At 65.8% G+C, this 16,057-nt stretch overlaps 1 protein-coding gene across 4 annotated transcripts; it reads left to right on the forward strand.

Moving 5' to 3' along the window:
• Positions 1-217: 217 nt before the first annotated feature.
• On the forward strand, positions 218-12,880 carry GATA2 (GATA binding protein 2). Of its 4 annotated transcripts, none has more exons than XM_086368827.1 (6): positions 218-400; positions 6,129-6,405; positions 6,798-7,439; positions 8,816-8,961; positions 10,755-10,880; positions 11,230-12,880. In XM_086368827.1, the coding sequence occupies exons 2-6, from the start codon at positions 6,177-6,179 to the stop codon at positions 11,527-11,529; spliced, it is 1,443 nt and encodes a 480-aa protein (XP_086224953.1). In that variant the 5' UTR covers positions 218-400; positions 6,129-6,176; the 3' UTR covers positions 11,530-12,880. The 4 variants fall into 4 exon arrangements, with proteins under 4 accessions (XP_086224953.1, XP_086224952.1, XP_086224950.1 ...); XM_086368826.1 differs by lacking the exon at positions 218-400 and adding an exon at positions 2,804-3,257; XM_086368824.1 differs by lacking the exon at positions 218-400 and adding an exon at positions 4,705-4,858.
• Positions 12,881-16,057: the final 3,177 nt, after the last annotated feature.

Consider the following 16,057-nt stretch of genomic DNA (forward strand, 5'->3'; position numbering starts at 1 on the left):
TGGAGGCAAGTAGGGAGAGGCGCCCTGAGTGCCCACCGCCCACCAGCCGCCAGTGGCTGGACCAGGGAGGCTGGGCGCGAGCCCCGGGCACCCTCCTGCCCCTCCGCGGCGCTCCCGCCTCCACCCGCCCGCCCACCAAAGTGATGTCGAAATAAAAGCAGACCGCGGCGGCGGGGGGCAGGGAGGGCCAGCGCCGCCCGGGCTCACCGCTCACGTCTCCTCCTGGCTGCCGTCGCCCCGTCATCCACCCCGCAAACAAAAGCCTCCCGCCGCACACCATGAGGCCGCTCTCCGCGCCGCTCGGGCCCCGCTGGTAACGCGGCCTGCCCGCGGCTCCCTGGTCGCCCTGCTCCGCCCCGGCCCCGGCCACCCGGGGGCGCCGCCCACCGCATCTCGCTTGGTAAGTCGACCCTTCGCCTGGCCAGGGCCCTGCCAGCCCCCAGGCTCGGCCCACCTGGCATCCTAGTCGAGCGGTCCGCCTGGCCTGGTGCCCCCAACATGTGAGCTTCGGGGCTCGCTCTAAGAATCCGAGTGCCTGGAACCCCAGGTCATAGGGGCCCAAACCGGAGAGCGCGCTTGGGGAGTTGTGGCCAGCAGGCCCGACTCGGGCGGGAGCCTTCCCATTTCTCGGACGGAGCCGTAGGCCCCGGGTTCCCGGTTGCTCCGGGAGACGCAGAGCACACCCTCCCGCCCCAGCCCCGGGGCCGGGCCCTTTGTGTTGGCCGCCCCCCACCTCCAGGCCGCGGCGGCGATGCGCCCGAGCCGGGCAGCCGGTCGCGGGCTGCACCTGCCGGCTGGCCCCGTGCGCCGGCTTTGCGCGGCTTAACCCGGCGCGCTCTTGCGTGCGCCCCCGCGCGCCGCGCCCCGCGGCCCTTTATCTTGTGTGGCTGGGGTGCGGGTGGGGAGAACCTGGGGTCTGGAAGTCTCCCCCCTGTCCCATGCCGGAGTCGGAATCCTTTTAGTGGAATTTCAATAAGAATGGGGCCACCGCCGGCTCGGGGATCTGCCTCCGGGAAGGCGGGAAGCATAGACGGCGGGGGTCTGGGTTTGTCTACACCCAGGGCATTTAGAATCGTTCCGCAGAGGTCAGGCTTGAACTCCAGGTTGCCCCAACCGCGAGGGGAAAGGTCTGGCATTCAGGGCCCCCGGATGCTGCAGCCGCTCCTTTCCCGGAAAACACGGAAGGAAATTCGTTGTTTTGGAAAAAGCCAGGTCTCTGGGGGTCGGGGACATCTGGCCGTGAGCTCTGGTCTATGCAGGCTCTTCGCGCTGGGATTCGTTCATGAGTAGGCAGGATCCAAGAAGCAGGAAGGGCCAGCGGCGGCCTGGGCGTCTGGGGCGCGTTTCCCAGCCGGGTTGACAAATTGCAGACAAATTGCATCTAACGAAACGGATTTACCCGTTGTCCTATCGCCGGGCTGCAGGGCCGCCAGGCCTCAGAGCAAACCGTGGCCGTTCGCGGAGGAGGGGGCACCACGCTCGACTGTCTGCAGGTCTCAGCAGGGCTCCACGCTGTCGGGCTTGGAGGTGGCGGGTAGAACCTCCCAAGATCTCCAGGGAGCCTGGGCCCAGGGTGCAGACACACGTAGAATGTTGGGCCCTGGTGTTTACGATTCAAAAAGGCCCAGAACACGCAGGGAGTGAGAGAAGCAGCAGGAGGCAGGAGGAGAGGGAGAGTCGGAGTTTACGGGGCTGGGAGTGAGCTTCAAAGAGCAGGGGCTCCGCACGCACGGGGGTGCCCCTCTGGAGGATGGCTGAGGCCCGATCTCAGGCCTTGCCTTAGAGACTTCTGAACCCCTCTGGCCAGAGCAGTCCCCTACTCCTCAGGACCCCTCAAGTCACACTGCAGGAGTGGAGCTGGGGGGCTACTGGGTGGCAAATTAAATATCTCTATGGAAGGCAGCCGCTAAGCAAATGGATTTCTTTGAGCGCCCTGCACTGCTGGCCAATTAGATGCCCACGGGGAAAGGTGAGGAGAGAGGTTACAAAGAGAGGGCGAACTTACAGTGCCCGAGGGGAGCGAAGTTGAAACAAAGGGCGGGGAGGAGGCTTGCCCAGGATGGGGGAGCCCTGGGCAGCTGGGCGCGGGGCTGAGGCTCTGGATGTCTGCACTCCCAGCTCCCTGCGAAAGCACCCAGACACCGCTGAGCCACACTCCACCGGAAAGTCTCCAGTCATTTGGAAAAGGTCGTTAGAAAACTCAGTTTTCGCTGCTGCCCTTCCCCAGTCCTTTGTAAAATCTTGTTCCCATGTAAGGAAAGGAACGGCTTCAGTGAGACCAAAGGGCAGCGACCCGCATTCGCAACAATCCTTGCGAGTGAACCAAAAAAAAAAAAGAGAGAGAGAGAAAGAAAAAGAGAAGAAAAAAAGGAACACGTGCCTCCAAAGTGGGTGTCTGGAGACCCCCAAAGTCCAAGGCCCTAAGTTGACATAAATCCGCTCTCTGCAGCCCCGGATCCCCACCCCAGCCCAGCCCATCCTAGGAGCTGGGAGCTGCCTTCAGCCTCCCTGGAGGTTTGTTCCCTCAGCAGGGATCCCATGGTCTGACTGCTCAGTCGGGGAGGCCCCTGGTTAGCATCCATCGGTCTGTCCAGCCGACACACGAGGGACCCCCCATTACTGGCCGGCTGGGGGCCGAGCTGCCTGGCTCCCTGCTTTCCTCTCCCTGCGGGTTCGTTCCTGCGGGAGAAGGCAGCAGTCCCGGGTCCAACGCAGGAGCTCAGTTACCGTGGAGGCCGCGGCCGAGCAGGCCGCCTGCCCGCCTGCCTTCTCTGGGAAGGCGACCCCACGTTCCCGGGAGACGGGGCAGGGTCCCTCTTTCCCTTTTTTCTTCTAGGCCGGGATTGCGGGAAGGGGGGCTGGTGCGGCTCTCCGGAGGCCCCCCGCTCGAGCATTGCTTAACTGCGCTGCTAAGCTCCTCTTCCCGGCGATTTTCTGAGCCGCCGAGCGGAGTAATTAAATCCCCCCGTTCGGGCTTCGAGCTGCGCCGGGCCGGCGGGCAGCGCGGGGCTGCGGCTCGAGCAGCGACCCACCGGGCAGGTCACTCCATCCCTGCGGCGGCCGGGACGCTGCCCCGGAGGGGCTTCAGGCTGCCCCGGAGGAGCTTGCAGCCTAGCTCGCGGTTATGAAACTGCAGACCCATCCAGCCCCGGAGATCATTTGAACCGCGCTTTGAGGGGAAAAACGCGATTACCTGCTCTCCTGAAAGCTCGGAACGACCGTCTCCCCGCGAACCGACGCTGGGATCGCGGTCGGCGGTAAGCTTCCGCTCGGCTCTGGCGTTCACCGCCTGGCGGCCGGCCTGCGAGTCCGGGGCCTCCCGCGCTCCATCCCCGACTTTGAACTCCATGGGGCGGCCTTGCCGGACACCGGGGATTGTCCCCGGTGCCGCGTTGTCTTTGAGAAGCCCCTGCTGGGCTCTGAGGCGGCAAGACAGGCTGGAGGTTTCGTTGCGATCGCGTTTTACGCGTTGATGAGTCGTAAGCTACAGGCAGGGAGCAGAAACAGACGTACGGAGAGACCGCGGGTCCGGGCCAGGCCGCGCGCGTTTCGGGCGCGCGAGCCGGGAGGCGCCGAGGCCACTCACCTGCCTGGGCCGGCAGCCGAGGCTCGGCGCTCAGGGCCTCGAGCTCTCGCTCCCGGCTCCGGTGCGTCTTACCCGGCGAGCGCCGGCCTCCTCTCCCGCGGAGCGGAGTTCCGAGAAGCCAGGGCCCCGCGCGCCCCGGAGCGGGAGGCGCGGCCAGCGGCCAGGGCAGACGGGTTCCCAAGGGCCAGAGACGCTCGGGTTCCCTCGGCCCAGGCCTCTGCACCACTGTCCCCCCCTCTCCTTTACCTGCGCCAGGGCCTCGGACAGAAAGGGCCGGCGGGACGCCGAGGCAGGGGAAGGCTCCCGTGGCGCTGCCAGAGCTGGCCTTGGAGGGGGTGACGGGGGCATGCTGGCGGAGCCCGGCCTGGCCTGGTGCCCCCCGAGCCGAGGGGACCGAGGGCTTTCCTCCCTCCTCAGATTATTAAAAAGTTCATTTCCTGGCGAATCGGGTGACGTCAGGGGCCCGGCGTCGCGGTGGCGGGGCTGCCGGGCCGGAGAAGCGGCCTCCAGTTACCCAATTACCGACTGTCAATCCCGCCGCCCCTCCCCCCGCCTCCCGGGGGTGGCCGGGACCCCGGCCCTCCCCCCTGCCGCGGGCCCACCTAGCATCCCTCAGGGCTTCTACCCCCAAGGGCCGTGGGCCCAGCGAGGGGAGAGGGGCTGAGGACGTCGGTGACTCCCCGTTACCCCCGCACCTGTTCCAGGCCCTCTCCCCAATTTCCTTTTCCCGACCCACTCCCTAGGCGCCTCGGTCTCCTGTCTGTACAATGGGAGTGAGCAAAGACAGCGGCGCTCGGGGCCGGGTTCACCCGAAGCTGCATCTCCGGACTGGACGTTTGTGGAGAGCAGTTCCAGGTGGCTGAGGTCTCAGTTCTCAGACCACCGTCTCCTTCTGCCCGGGGGACGCCTTAGGGACCTCCCCCCCAATCCACCCCCCAGGAAGAAAATGCCTCCTCCCGCCCCGAGGCGTCTCCTTCGAGCCGGCGCCGGCGCCAGTCCGGGTCTGCACGGCCTCGCCCCAGGCAGTTCGGCCCGTCGGTCTGCAAAGGCCACGCCCGGGAAGGGGGCGCCCCCTCCCCCCTCCCCGGAGCCCCAGCCAGGCCACCTCCACCGCGTCCAGCGGTCCTAAGCGGCCTCTCGCCCGAGGCCCAGGTGCCCGCGGGAGGCCCTGGAGTTCCTGCCCCTCGCTGCTCCTGACCCGCAGCTGTCCTCCGAACCCCTGGCCCCCGGTCTGGCCAGAGTCCCCCTTGGGGGACGGAACGGCCTGGGGAGGTAGGTGGACCACCGTGGCCACGTTCAGTGGTAAAGGAGGCGGGGTCCGAGAGAGTGGACGGACTGGGGTCCCCGGGAGAGGACACCGAACGCCCAAAGGGTGCGCGGCCCAGGCTTCTGGGGAGGGGGCCGGGTTGGAGGTTAGTTACTGGGAGCAGGGCCCGGAGGGTAGGGGGACCACGAGGGCCCGGAGAAAGGGGAGCAGCAGCTCGCCGCGGGGCGCGGGTCCTGGGGCTGGGGGCGTCGGCAGCAGGGGCCGCCGGGAGGGGGCGGGCGGGCGCTGGGGGCGGCCCGCGGGCGCGTCCGGAGTCCGCGGCCCGGGAGCCGCGGGCCGGCCAATGGGGGGCGGAGGCTGGGCGGCGCGCGGCGCTGATTGGCTGGCGCGCGCTTCTTAGGCGCGCGCGGCCCCCGCTTCATGTCTGTGCCGGAGCCGCGAGCTGGCGCCAGCTCGGCCGGACGATGCGGAGCGGCCGGAGCCGGGCGGGCCCGAGGCCGAGGCGCGCGCTGCCCCCTGCTCGCACCCCGTGAGACCCTCCGGCCCTCCGGACGCGCCGTCCCCGAGCCCGCGCCGCCCGCGCCGAGGCCGCGCCCCTCCCGCGCCGCTGCGTCTGTAAGTTCGGGCTGCGAGAGCGGGCGGGGGGGTCCTGGGGCGCGCCGGGCTCCGAGAGGTCATTGCGGGGGCCGCGCCGCGGGTGGCCGCTGTGCGGAGCCGCGGTGAGAAGTTCGGCTTGTGTCGCCGGGGAGCGCGCGGGGGGCTGGCGCTTGGCCCGTGGGGCTGCGTGCGTGTGTGTGTGTGTGTCTGGGGGGGAGAGGTCAGCGCCAAGAGTAGTTCTATGAGTGTCGCCAGCATCGTGCGCCCCGCGGGGGCCCCCCCGGGCGCCGCGCTTTAACTTTTTAGTCTGTTTATGCGTTTGTGCACAGGGATGGTGCGGGGCGGCATGGTGCGGGGCGAGATAGGGGATGACTAAAGTGCGGCTCTGTACGTGCGTTGGGGTCACTGGTGCCGGGGTTTTGTCCCCGCGTGTGACCCCGTGCTCAGAAGTGTGTGGCTCTGGGTACCCGAGTCACGGTGTGAGCGTGCGTGGCTGAGCCGGCCCCCCGCGCCCCTCCTTTCGTTTTGAGCTCTGGGCTTTCCTCCCACCCGGGACTGGTCCGCGGCTGAACTCGGCTGGGGCGCAGCGGCGCGCGGGACGCCTCACGGTGGGGCTTGGGGGTGTCCGGCCGCGGCGGCGCCCCTCACGGCCCCCCTCACGCCCCCTCCGTCGTGCAGGGGCGCCGCCACCGCCTCCGCGCAGACCCCGCGCCTCCGCCGCCAGCCATGGAGGTGGCTCCCGAGCAGCCGCGCTGGATGGCGCACCCCGCCGTGCTGAACGCGCAGCACCCCGACTCGCACCACCCGGGCCTGCCGCACAACTACATGGAGCCGGCGCAGCTGCTGCCGCCCGACGAGGTGGACGTCTTCTTCAACCACCTCGACTCGCAGGGCAACCCCTACTACGCCAACCCGGCCCACGCGCGCGCGCGCGTCTCCTACAGCCCGGCGCACGGTGAGCCCCGGGCCCGAGGGTGACCAGGACCCGGACTCCGAGCGCCCGGCGCTGGACGCGGGGAGGCCCGCTGCCTGCTTCCCGGATGTGGGGTCCGCAGCAACCGGGGCCGCTGAGAAATCGGGGCGGGAAAGGAGGGGGCAGCGGCCTCTTGAGGTTCTGGGACCCCTGGGGCTTCTGCCTGTTTCCAGCTGACCTGCGGGGTAGGGGGGCCCTCCCGGCTCGTCCAGGGGCTCCTTCTCTGCCACTTGTCCTTCAGCTGGGGACTGACGTTCCTGGTGAATTGTCGGTTGGGGTGTTATGTTTCCAGTTGTCTTTGGGTAGGGGTCGCGGCCGTGGGGCGTCCTGGCTCCCCCAGCGCACCCTGACGCCCCCTTCCCCCTCCCCCGCAGCCCGCCTGACCGGAGGCCAGATGTGCCGGCCGCACTTGCTGCACAGCCCGGGGCTGCCCTGGCTGGACGGGGGCAAGGCAGCCCTCTCCGCGGCCGCTGCGCACCACCACAACCCCTGGACCGTGAGCCCCTTCTCCAAGACGCCCCTGCACCCCTCGGCCGCCGGAGGCCCCGGAGGGCCCCTGTCCGTGTACCCGGGGGCGGGGGCTGGGGGCGGGGGCGGCAGCGGCTCAGTGGCCTCCCTGACCCCCACCGCAGCCCACTCGGGCACCCACCTCTTCGGCTTCCCGCCCACGCCCCCCAAGGAAGTGTCTCCGGACCCCAGCACCACCGGGGCCACCTCGCCGGCCTCCTCCTCGGCAGGGGGGAGTGCCGCCCCCAGGGGGGACGACAAGGATGGCATCAAGTACCAGGTGCCGCTGGGCGAGAGCATGAAGATGGAAGGCGGCAGCCCCCTGCGCCCGAGCCTGGCCGCCATGGGCACCCAGCCTGCCACTCACCACCCCATCCCCACCTACCCCTCCTACGTGCCAGCTGCCGCCCACGACTACAGCAGTGGGCTCTTCCACCCCGGAGGCTTCCTGGGTGGCCCGGCCTCCAGCTTCACCCCGAAGCAGCGGAGCAAGGCCCGCTCCTGCTCAGGTGAGGCGAGGGCCCAGGGCCTCCGGGGAGTGGGGAGGGCTTGCACTTCGGTGGGAGGGGGCTGAGACCTGGGCGAGGGGGCGGCCCAGGTCTCTCTGATCCGGGGGTGGCTGATGGCCCCCGACCGATCTTTGAGTCCCCAGAATGGGGGAGAAGGTGCCTGCAGACATTCTTAGGTGCTCCTGGTGGCCCCAGAGTTTGCTTCCTGTTCCCATTCCTTACCCTCCCCTCCAAGGTGGGCCACTGCCCACCCAGGGGTCCCCTGTCCCTTCCCTGAGCCTGAAGCGAAGGTTCTCACGACTGTGTGAGAGAGAACGCCGGGTGTAGGGAGCGCGGCCTGGCGGCTCGGACGTGTGTCCGTGTGTCCCTGAACATCGGTGCTGCGCTGGGGGCCCTCTGCCCTCCTCAGGGCTCTAGACCCTTAAGGAATCTAGATCTGCAACTCGATCAGGGATCTCATGGCTCCCAATCTCCCTGGGAGAGTTCCCCCGAGGCCAAATTCCCGGGACCAGCTCGCTCCCTGCCCCCTGGCGTGTCCTTCCCTCTCCCTCCCTGCTCGGGGGTCAGGGGCTGCCTCTGCCCGGGGCTGCCGGGACTGGCTGGAGCCGGCTAGGGAGCAGACGCGGAGGCTGCTGTGGGGCTCCCGCCGTCCTTACCTCCTTTCAGCCCCTTCGAGAGCACTTTCAGCACGTTCGCTCCGGAGTCCAGCAGCCGCACGCTCCTGCCTGTGTGGCTGCCAATTTAAAGGACGTGGGGAGAAACGTGCAGGGTCAGCTCACGCTGCTGCCCGTGCCCACTTGGGTCTTACGCTGGGGGGCCCTGTCTGACCAGCTCGCTGGTCTTTTAAATTGTCCTTTCTCTCAAGTTGGTTTTACGTTCTATTCGAATTCCAGATGGTCTTCTCACAACAAAACAAACTAGCACCACCAAGAGCCTCCCCGCAAGGTCACTCAGCCCGCTCGGCCTAAAAACGAAAGGGCTGAGTATTTACTTCTACTTCGTTTGAAACAGCAGCAACTTCCATCCCAGTCCAGGGCCTTGGCGGAAGGCACGGGAGGCTGGGGAGAGAGACGGAAGTGACCGAGGACGGGGGACGGAGAGCAGAATCTGAGGGCCCGGTACAGGGACCCAGGAGAGGCAGGCGCAGCTGGGGAGAGAGGACAGGGCGGAGAGGAGAGGGACTCGAGGGGGCCCAGCCTCCGGCCCGGCTCGAGCTGGTGCTCTGAGCGGAACCCGGGGGCCTGCTCCCCTCCCCACCATAAGCTGCCCTCTGAATCCCACCTCCTGGTCCCTCTCCAGCCCAGCTGGAACTAAGAGTCCGCAGGCCCCTGCAGCAGCCTGGCCCGTGTGACCCTGTGTCCCCCGTCCCCTTGCAGAAGGCCGGGAGTGCGTCAACTGCGGGGCCACAGCCACCCCTCTGTGGCGGCGGGACGGCACCGGGCACTACCTGTGCAACGCCTGCGGCCTCTACCACAAGATGAACGGGCAGAACCGGCCGCTCATCAAGCCCAAGCGGAGGCTGGTAGGAGCAGCGGGGGGCCTGGGGGTGGGGGAGCACCCGGGCCGGAGCGTCGACCTGGGCCGAGCCGCAGTTAATTACACACAAAAAAACAAGCCTTCAAATGCAGCTGCTGGAAATCTTTTATCATGAGAATCACTTGCTTGGCAGTTGGGGCAGCCAGGCTTTTTAGGCTAGATTCTTTCCAGGCCAGGTTTCCCCTGGGCAGCCCACCTGGTATGTTCAGGGATTCCCCCCCAACACCACCACTGGAGCAGAGCATCCAGGGGCCCAGGTCCCATCCCCTGGCCTCTGTTAAACTTTTAAAAATAGGGCCGTGAAGTCATGTTCCCTGTAGCCCGGGGCTGCTCTCCCTGGCTTCCCAACACACAGTCTCCTCGTGCTTATTTAAATAAAACACACACACCAACCACCAAAAAAAAACCTGCCCTTTATTATTTTTCCATGGAGTCACCTATACTGTGTATTTTCATTTGAGTGATTTAAAAAAAATGCCCTTTCGGATCTCCTGCCGGAGTTTCCTATCCGGACATCTGCAGCCCAAAGATAAGGAAACTTCGCGTATCTGTTTCCGGACTCCGCGAGTTTTCAGTCTCTCTCCTCGGCTCAGTCCTGCCTCTCGCTGGGCTGTTTTGAAATTTCTAATACCCTCCACTCTGCAAATAATGCGTAAAATGTTAAGAATAATAAATATATTTTTTCAGGGCGAAGTGATTTACGAGGGAGGCTTAAATCGCTTGCCGATTCGGGGGCCCCTGGTTTTTTTTCCTGGAGCAAGGGCGGGGTGAGGGCCCGGGCAGGCGGAGGATACGAGGCCAGCCCCTGAGTCAGAATTCCAGCTCCGGCTGCTTACTCACCCTCACCCCTCCCCGCCCGGGGCTGCAGGCTGGCCCCTCTGGACCAGGCTGGGGCCAGGGGTCACGCCTGCCCCTGCTGGCCTGGGTTCCCCGCCCCCAGCCCGCCGCCCACCGTTCCCTGGGATGTGCTGCTGCTGTAGGGCTGGAGAGGGTGTCTGCTTTCTGGGGTGAAGCTCCTCTCACCCCGCCTCTGGGGCGCCTGCTGCTGCCTTCTCCAGGAGTCCGGTGCTCCAGGTCAGGCCTGTACTCCTTGAGGGGCTGGGGGCAGTCGGGACCCTGGGGACTGGGGGACAGGTAACTGGACAGGTAGATCGGCGTTGTCCAGTAGGTTGTGACTGATGGATGCCTTCTGGGTGTGCACCATCCATTGTGGTAGCCTCCAGCTGTGCTGTGATTAGGGATCCCCTCAAATGTGGCCGCTGCGACTGAAGAAACTGTATTTCTAACTTGCTTAAACTGTAGTTCAATTGAATTTAAATGGCCATGTGGCCAGTGGCTACTGCGCTGGGCGGTGTGCAGCGTGACTCCTGAGCGTTTCTCCTCCCTGCCCTGGGCAGCTGAGGGGCCCCGTCTTCTGGCCCTGGGGCTTGGACATGCCCAGGACTGTGGATTTTGTGGGAATTGCAGCCCCAGCTTGAGGCGCCCAGGGGCTCCCTCTCCGAGCCTCGGTTCCGTGTGTGGCATTCATGTTCAGAGGGCTGGGGGAGGTGGCTGCTTTCCCCTTGCAGCTCTCGCAGCCCCTTCGGTTCTGAGAGCGCTTTAGTCTGAAGTTCTGTGATGGTTTAGGTTTCTGATTCTGAGATGCGGAGACTCCTGGGCGATTTGCGCTCCTGGGCTCAGTGGGTTGGGGAAGGGAGCCAGGGTGGTGTGAGGGTCAGGAGGGAGGTCGTGGGGGCCGTGGGAGCCCAGCTTGCCGACCCTGCCCCGCCCCGCCCCCAGTCGGCTGCCAGGAGAGCAGGCACCTGTTGCGCAAACTGTCAGACGACGACCACCACGCTGTGGCGCCGGAACGCCAACGGGGACCCCGTGTGCAACGCCTGCGGCCTCTACTACAAGCTGCACAACGTGAGCCGCCCGCCCCGCCCCGGGTACCCTGGGGACCCGCCTGGGCCGCCGTCCCCGGCGTGGCTTGGCTTGGGAAGCGAGCGCCAGAAGGGCTTCCCACGAGGGGGGCGAGCTGGCTGGAGGACGCCCCCCTGGTCGGGCATCTCTGCTCAGAAGCAAAGCCTGCAGTGGGTGGGCTTCTGCAGGGTGGGGAGGGGGGCAGCGCCCTACAGGCGCTTCTCTTGGCAGGGAGGGCGGGAAGGCCCTGGAGGCCAATGGGCCTTCGGGAGGGGCCCCCCTGGCCAGGCTGGGGGCGTGGTCTGGCCGGGAGGGGAGCTCCAGCCTCTGAAAGCTCTGCGTGGGCCCCCAGGTGAACAGGCCGCTGACCATGAAGAAGGAAGGCATCCAGACCCGGAACCGGAAGATGTCCAGCAAGTCCAAGAAGAGCAAGAAGGGGTCCGAGTGCTTCGAGGAGCTGTCCAGGTGTGTGCAGGACAAGGCCTCCCCGTTCAGCGCCGCCGCCCTGGCGGGGCACATGGCGCCTGTGGGCCACCTGCCGCCCTTCAGCCACTCCGGTCACATCCTGCCCACCCCGACGCCCATCCACCCCCCCTCCAGCCTCTCCTTCGGCCACCCCCACCCATCCAGCATGGTGACCGCCATGGGCTAGGGACCGCCCCACGGACCGACAGAAGGACGCCAGGGACGGCGCTCCCAGGGCGCGGGGGACCCAGTGCCCAGCTGGCCGGCCCGCCCCGAGACCGCGGCCCCGGCCCGCCCAGCTGGACACGCGCGGCCTCACCTGTGGGCGCCCTGGCCACCACTGTGAAGCCGCTCCCGGGCAAGCCTGGCTGCACCCACGCGGGGTTTCCGCCGAGGACTGTAAGCGTAAAGGACAACTCTGAAGAGACGCGAGTGGGCGAGGGACACTCGGGGGCTGCGGAGAAGGCAGGGGAGCAGGCGGAGGAATTTATTTGGCTCAGGTTTCTCACGAGGATGGGGAGACTTGGTTCTTGGGGCCAGGTGCCACGTGGCCAGCCCGCCTGCCCGGCTCTGGGGGCAGGTCTCTGGGGGGACCTGGGCCCCCTCTGCAAGCGCCGAACCCAGCTGGGCTGAGCCTCTCCAGGGGGGCTGCGCAGGCCCCGGAGGGCAGAGACAATCAGGGGCGGCCCTGTGTGGATTCCCAGGCCAGGGCTGGGTCACAGGAAGGAAGCGCTTTCTTGAGAGGGGAAACGTCTCCCACATCGCTCTCTGGTCCTGAGGCTGGAGCCAGCCTGGCCCGAGCGCCCTCCACGGCCCCGAGCCGGTGCCACCGCCTCGGCCGGAGACGCCCTGTACATACGTCTTTTTTCTGCTAGCCCCTGAACCCCCCTCTTCTCCAACACCGACGCAAAAGAGAAACATATAAAAAAACAAAAGGAGAAAACCTGCATAAGCTTAACTCGCTGACGAGTTGTTTTATTTTTAAACTCTTTGGGTCCAGTCAATTGTACGTGGCCACAAGAGCCCTTGCTGTGGAACAAAGAAAACCTACAAACCAAGGCTGTGGCTGGAGAGACTCTCAGATGGCACCGTCTTCGGACGGGGGCCGGGGCTGCTCCAGGCTTCGGGGGGCTTGCCCAGCAGGTGGGGCTGCCGGGGCCCCGCTGTGCTGCGCTGTGGGTGTCTGGACCCTTCCCAAGGTACAGCTGTACATAACCGTGTCCGGGCGGAGAGTCTGTGCGCGGCCGCGGCGGCTGGCGGGGGCCGGCCCAGGAAGAGGACTGTGCTGATGTAGGCCAAGTGCAATAGGGGGGCACCACAGCCGGAAGTAACTTATTTTGTACTAGTATCCGCATAAGAAGAAGAATCGGCAGTATTTTCTGGTTTTATGTTTTATTTGGCTCGTTTTATTTTGGATTAGTGAACTAAGTTATTGTTAATTATGTACAACATTTATATATTGTCTGTAAAAACTGTATGCTCTCTTCCTACTCCTTCAAAGTGAATACTGTTAAGAATAATAAAATACTTTTTGTGAATGCCTCTGGCCTGCCTCATGGGCTCACGGGGCTCCTGAGTCCCACCTGGGTGTGGAGACTGTTAAGAGCCAACAGGTCCTACAGCCCTGGGATTCAGATGGAAGGGCTCCTGTGCCTCCCCTGAACTGTGCCACCTGAACTTCCTCACCGCCTGGTGGGGGTCCTGGGGTCTCCGTGCGTGTGGGGGAGGCTCAGGGAGGCTGTGGGCTCTGCACCCTTTAGCCACATGCTGGCCCTTTTCCTAAGGGCTCAGCAGGGCTCAGGGAAAGCCCAGGGGGTGGCTCCCCCTGCCATCCTCTTGAGCTCCTGTGTCTGAGCTCCCTGCTCACCACTGTCCGTGTGTCCATGTCCACCGGCAAACCTGCTTACCGGTGTCTTTGACCACTGACGTCACTGAGTGCTGTTCTCTAATCAATGATTCTGGTTACTGGGGACGGTCCTCATGACTGACACTCCTGATCAATGACACATCTGATCACCAGAGCCTGTGACCGTAGACATCGCTTACTAACAGCCGATTGCCCAGTCGTGATTGCCGGTGTTTCATCGAGGCCTCTGCTCGGGGCTGTGTCCGGTCACTGACTGTGCTCAGCAGTGTCTCCAGCGGCAGGCCCCGCTTGCCGGTCACGTCACCTAACCACCTCTCACCACCCATGCCACACCCACTCCGGCAGTGTCCCCAGCTGGGCTGCCAACGCCCCTGAGCCCGACCACCACCTTGCCGTCACTACTGTCCCGGGTCATGCAGGGTGTGGTCACCAGCGTCACCGATCAGGACTTTCCTAATCAGGGACGGGTCTGATTGCTCATACGTGATCAGCGTCCGTAGGCCCACGCTACCCCAGCACCAGCGTCTCTCAGCAATGTCCTTGGTCACTTGTCTCCAGTGACCTCAGGACCACTGCCCCTGGTTGCGGAGGGGCCTCCTTGCCATCAAATCTTCCAACTGCCCAGTGAGAGTCATCGCGTTCAACACGGGTGACTGCCAAGTCTTCCCTTCCAAGTCCCCGATGACCAGTGTCTGTCATCTCCCATCATCAGTGGCAGCGACCGCCAACCTCACAGGTCCCCGGCAACACCTCAGTCTCTAACCATCAGGGCCTCGATCCCCGGAAGATCACACACCTCTGGGTAGTCGCGGTCACTGACTCGAACCCACTCTTGGTCTCTGATAAAGTGACAGTGATGCCCCATCGCCTCTTCACTCCCCACAGCCCTGCTGTGACTCGTGGTATCTGCGACCAAGGCTCCCTCTCGCCAGCAGGATCTCTGACTCCCCGAGGTCACATTCCTCCTCAAGTCTCTCTGCTCACCATCCATGACCCCGACCCCCACCGTCTCTGCTCCCCGGGTCCCTGGCGACGTGTGTCTGACGGCCATCTATCTGCTCCCAGGCCCTCATGTCCACTGCCCAGGAGGCTCCCCCTTATCCGCCTCAGCCCAGACTGCAGGCTGGAGGGTGCAGGCTTGGGTGCCTGCTGGGGCTCTCAGATGACCACCCCTCCAGTCAGGACAGAGGGAGGGGAGTGCCTGCCTGGGGCCCTGACCCAGGCTGCCCCTGTCCCTGCTGTGCCCCCGCTGTGCCCTCCGCCCGCGCCCTCGCTGGAGCAGGAACAGCCCGCTGTGTAGTTGGGGCGGGCTCTCAGCAGCTCCCCTCCCGGCCACAGGGCTCGGCCTCCCCTCCCGGGGTCTTGCTGGCCTGCGCCCTGGCTCCCGACTGCAGGAGAGGATGTCTCACTTGGACAGTGCATCGAGCATGTACATACGCCTGGCCCTGCTGTGGTCTGGGGGTTACGCAGCCCACAAGACCAGCAAGAGTCTCTGCTCCCAAGCAGAGGCCGTTACAGACTGTGAGCGGCATGGCGACCCCGCCCGGCCTCTGGTCAACAGGCCCTCCACCCAGAGTCCAGGGCCACCGCCTAGAGCCTGGAGACTAAGCTGCTGCCCGAAGCACAGGGCACAGAGCCTGACCCCCGACCCAGAACTTAGCACCTACCTGCGGGAACTCAGCCTGAGGCCCTGAGCCCGGACCTCAGAATCCGGGCGTCAGAGCAGAGCCCAGAACCCCCGGGGCCCTGCTGTGGGCCCCAAGCCTCAGTCCAGAGCTTGCAGCTCAGAACCAGAGCCCACTCCCGACCCAAGCACAGAATCCACAGCCCAGGATGACCCCTGGAAGAGGCCTCCCTGTCCCCAGCGCTTCTCTAGCAGACCCCCATCTCCCTCCTTCCTTCTGCCGCTGGAGTCCCTGCAGGGGCCTGGGCCATGGCCGCGGAAGGTGCCGAGAGCCGGCTAGATGCTGGGCTGCTGGCGGGAGCTTCTCAGACACCCATGAACCAGACCAGGTCACTGATCCCGCACACGGGAACTGGCCCTGTTGGTTCTTGGCGTGGGGGTGGGCCCGAGACACATGAGGCTCCTTGCTGGGGGGGACCTGTTGCCAGGACTACGGTTTTGCAGGGCAGGGGGCTCTGACAGAGCTGGGTGGAGGGTGGCGGTGGGGGCGTGGTGCTGAGGGGGACGGTGGCCCCCGCAGTTGGGGGGCGGCTCGTGCTGGCTCTGGAGGCCCAGCTCCCAGGCCAGCAAGTGCCTCCCAAGCAGCAGGCCCAGGCCCAGGGCTCCTGTCCACACCGCTGTTCCCAACCCCCAGCGACGTCTCCCACAGCCCAGGGTCATTGTGCTGGAAACAGTTTCGATTCTGTGGCCGCCGAGCTCCCAGGCAGGGCGGGCGTGCTGCTCCGGGCGCCGGGGCCTTTATGACTCTGCGGGCGGCGCCGGGCGCCGGGGGTGGGCCGGCCTTTGTTCCATCTGTTTGCACCCAGGGGGGCAGGCGGCCTGGGCCCTTCCTCCTGCGGGGCCCCTTCTTCCCATTTATGGGAGGAAGGACCCAACCCCTCCTTGTAATTCTTACAGTCCAGCTCGGTCCCCAAAACCCTCCTCCCCACTCCTGGTGACCCTCCGCCAGGAACAGGGCAGGGAGCCAGCATTCCAGGCCCCAGGGTCCCAGACCGACCCCACCCAGGGGGAACTAGGCGTGGGCGGGATGCCTGGGCCCAGCTCACCTGGGAGGAAGGGAAGGTGAGCCACGGGACTGTCCTGGGGGTGGGGGGGGTGGCGCGTCCTGAGCCGCGGCGGCCGGCACATCAGAAGGCGGCCTGGCTTGTTTTGCTTTTAGGCAAA

Source organism: Bos grunniens, chromosome 22 (assembly GCF_055505025.1).
Source record: "Bos grunniens cultivar Pamir isolate PY7600 chromosome 22, Bosgru_T2T1.0, whole genome shotgun sequence".
NCBI lineage: Eukaryota > Metazoa > Chordata > Mammalia > Artiodactyla > Bovidae > Bos > Bos grunniens.

Bases quoted from the DNA above. Each gene is read 5' to 3' on its own strand.
- GATA2 (XM_086368827.1), top strand. From the start codon at position 6,177: ATGGAGGTGGCTCCCGAGCAGCCGCGCTGGATGGCGCACCCCGCCGTG. The intron at 6,406-6,797 runs GTGAGCCCCGGG...CCTCCCCCGCAG, and splicing joins CTCCTACAGCCCGGCGCACG to CCCGCCTGACCGGAGGCCAG. The intron at 10,881-11,229 runs GTGAGCCGCCCG...GTGGGCCCCCAG, and splicing joins TCTACTACAAGCTGCACAAC to GTGAACAGGCCGCTGACCAT.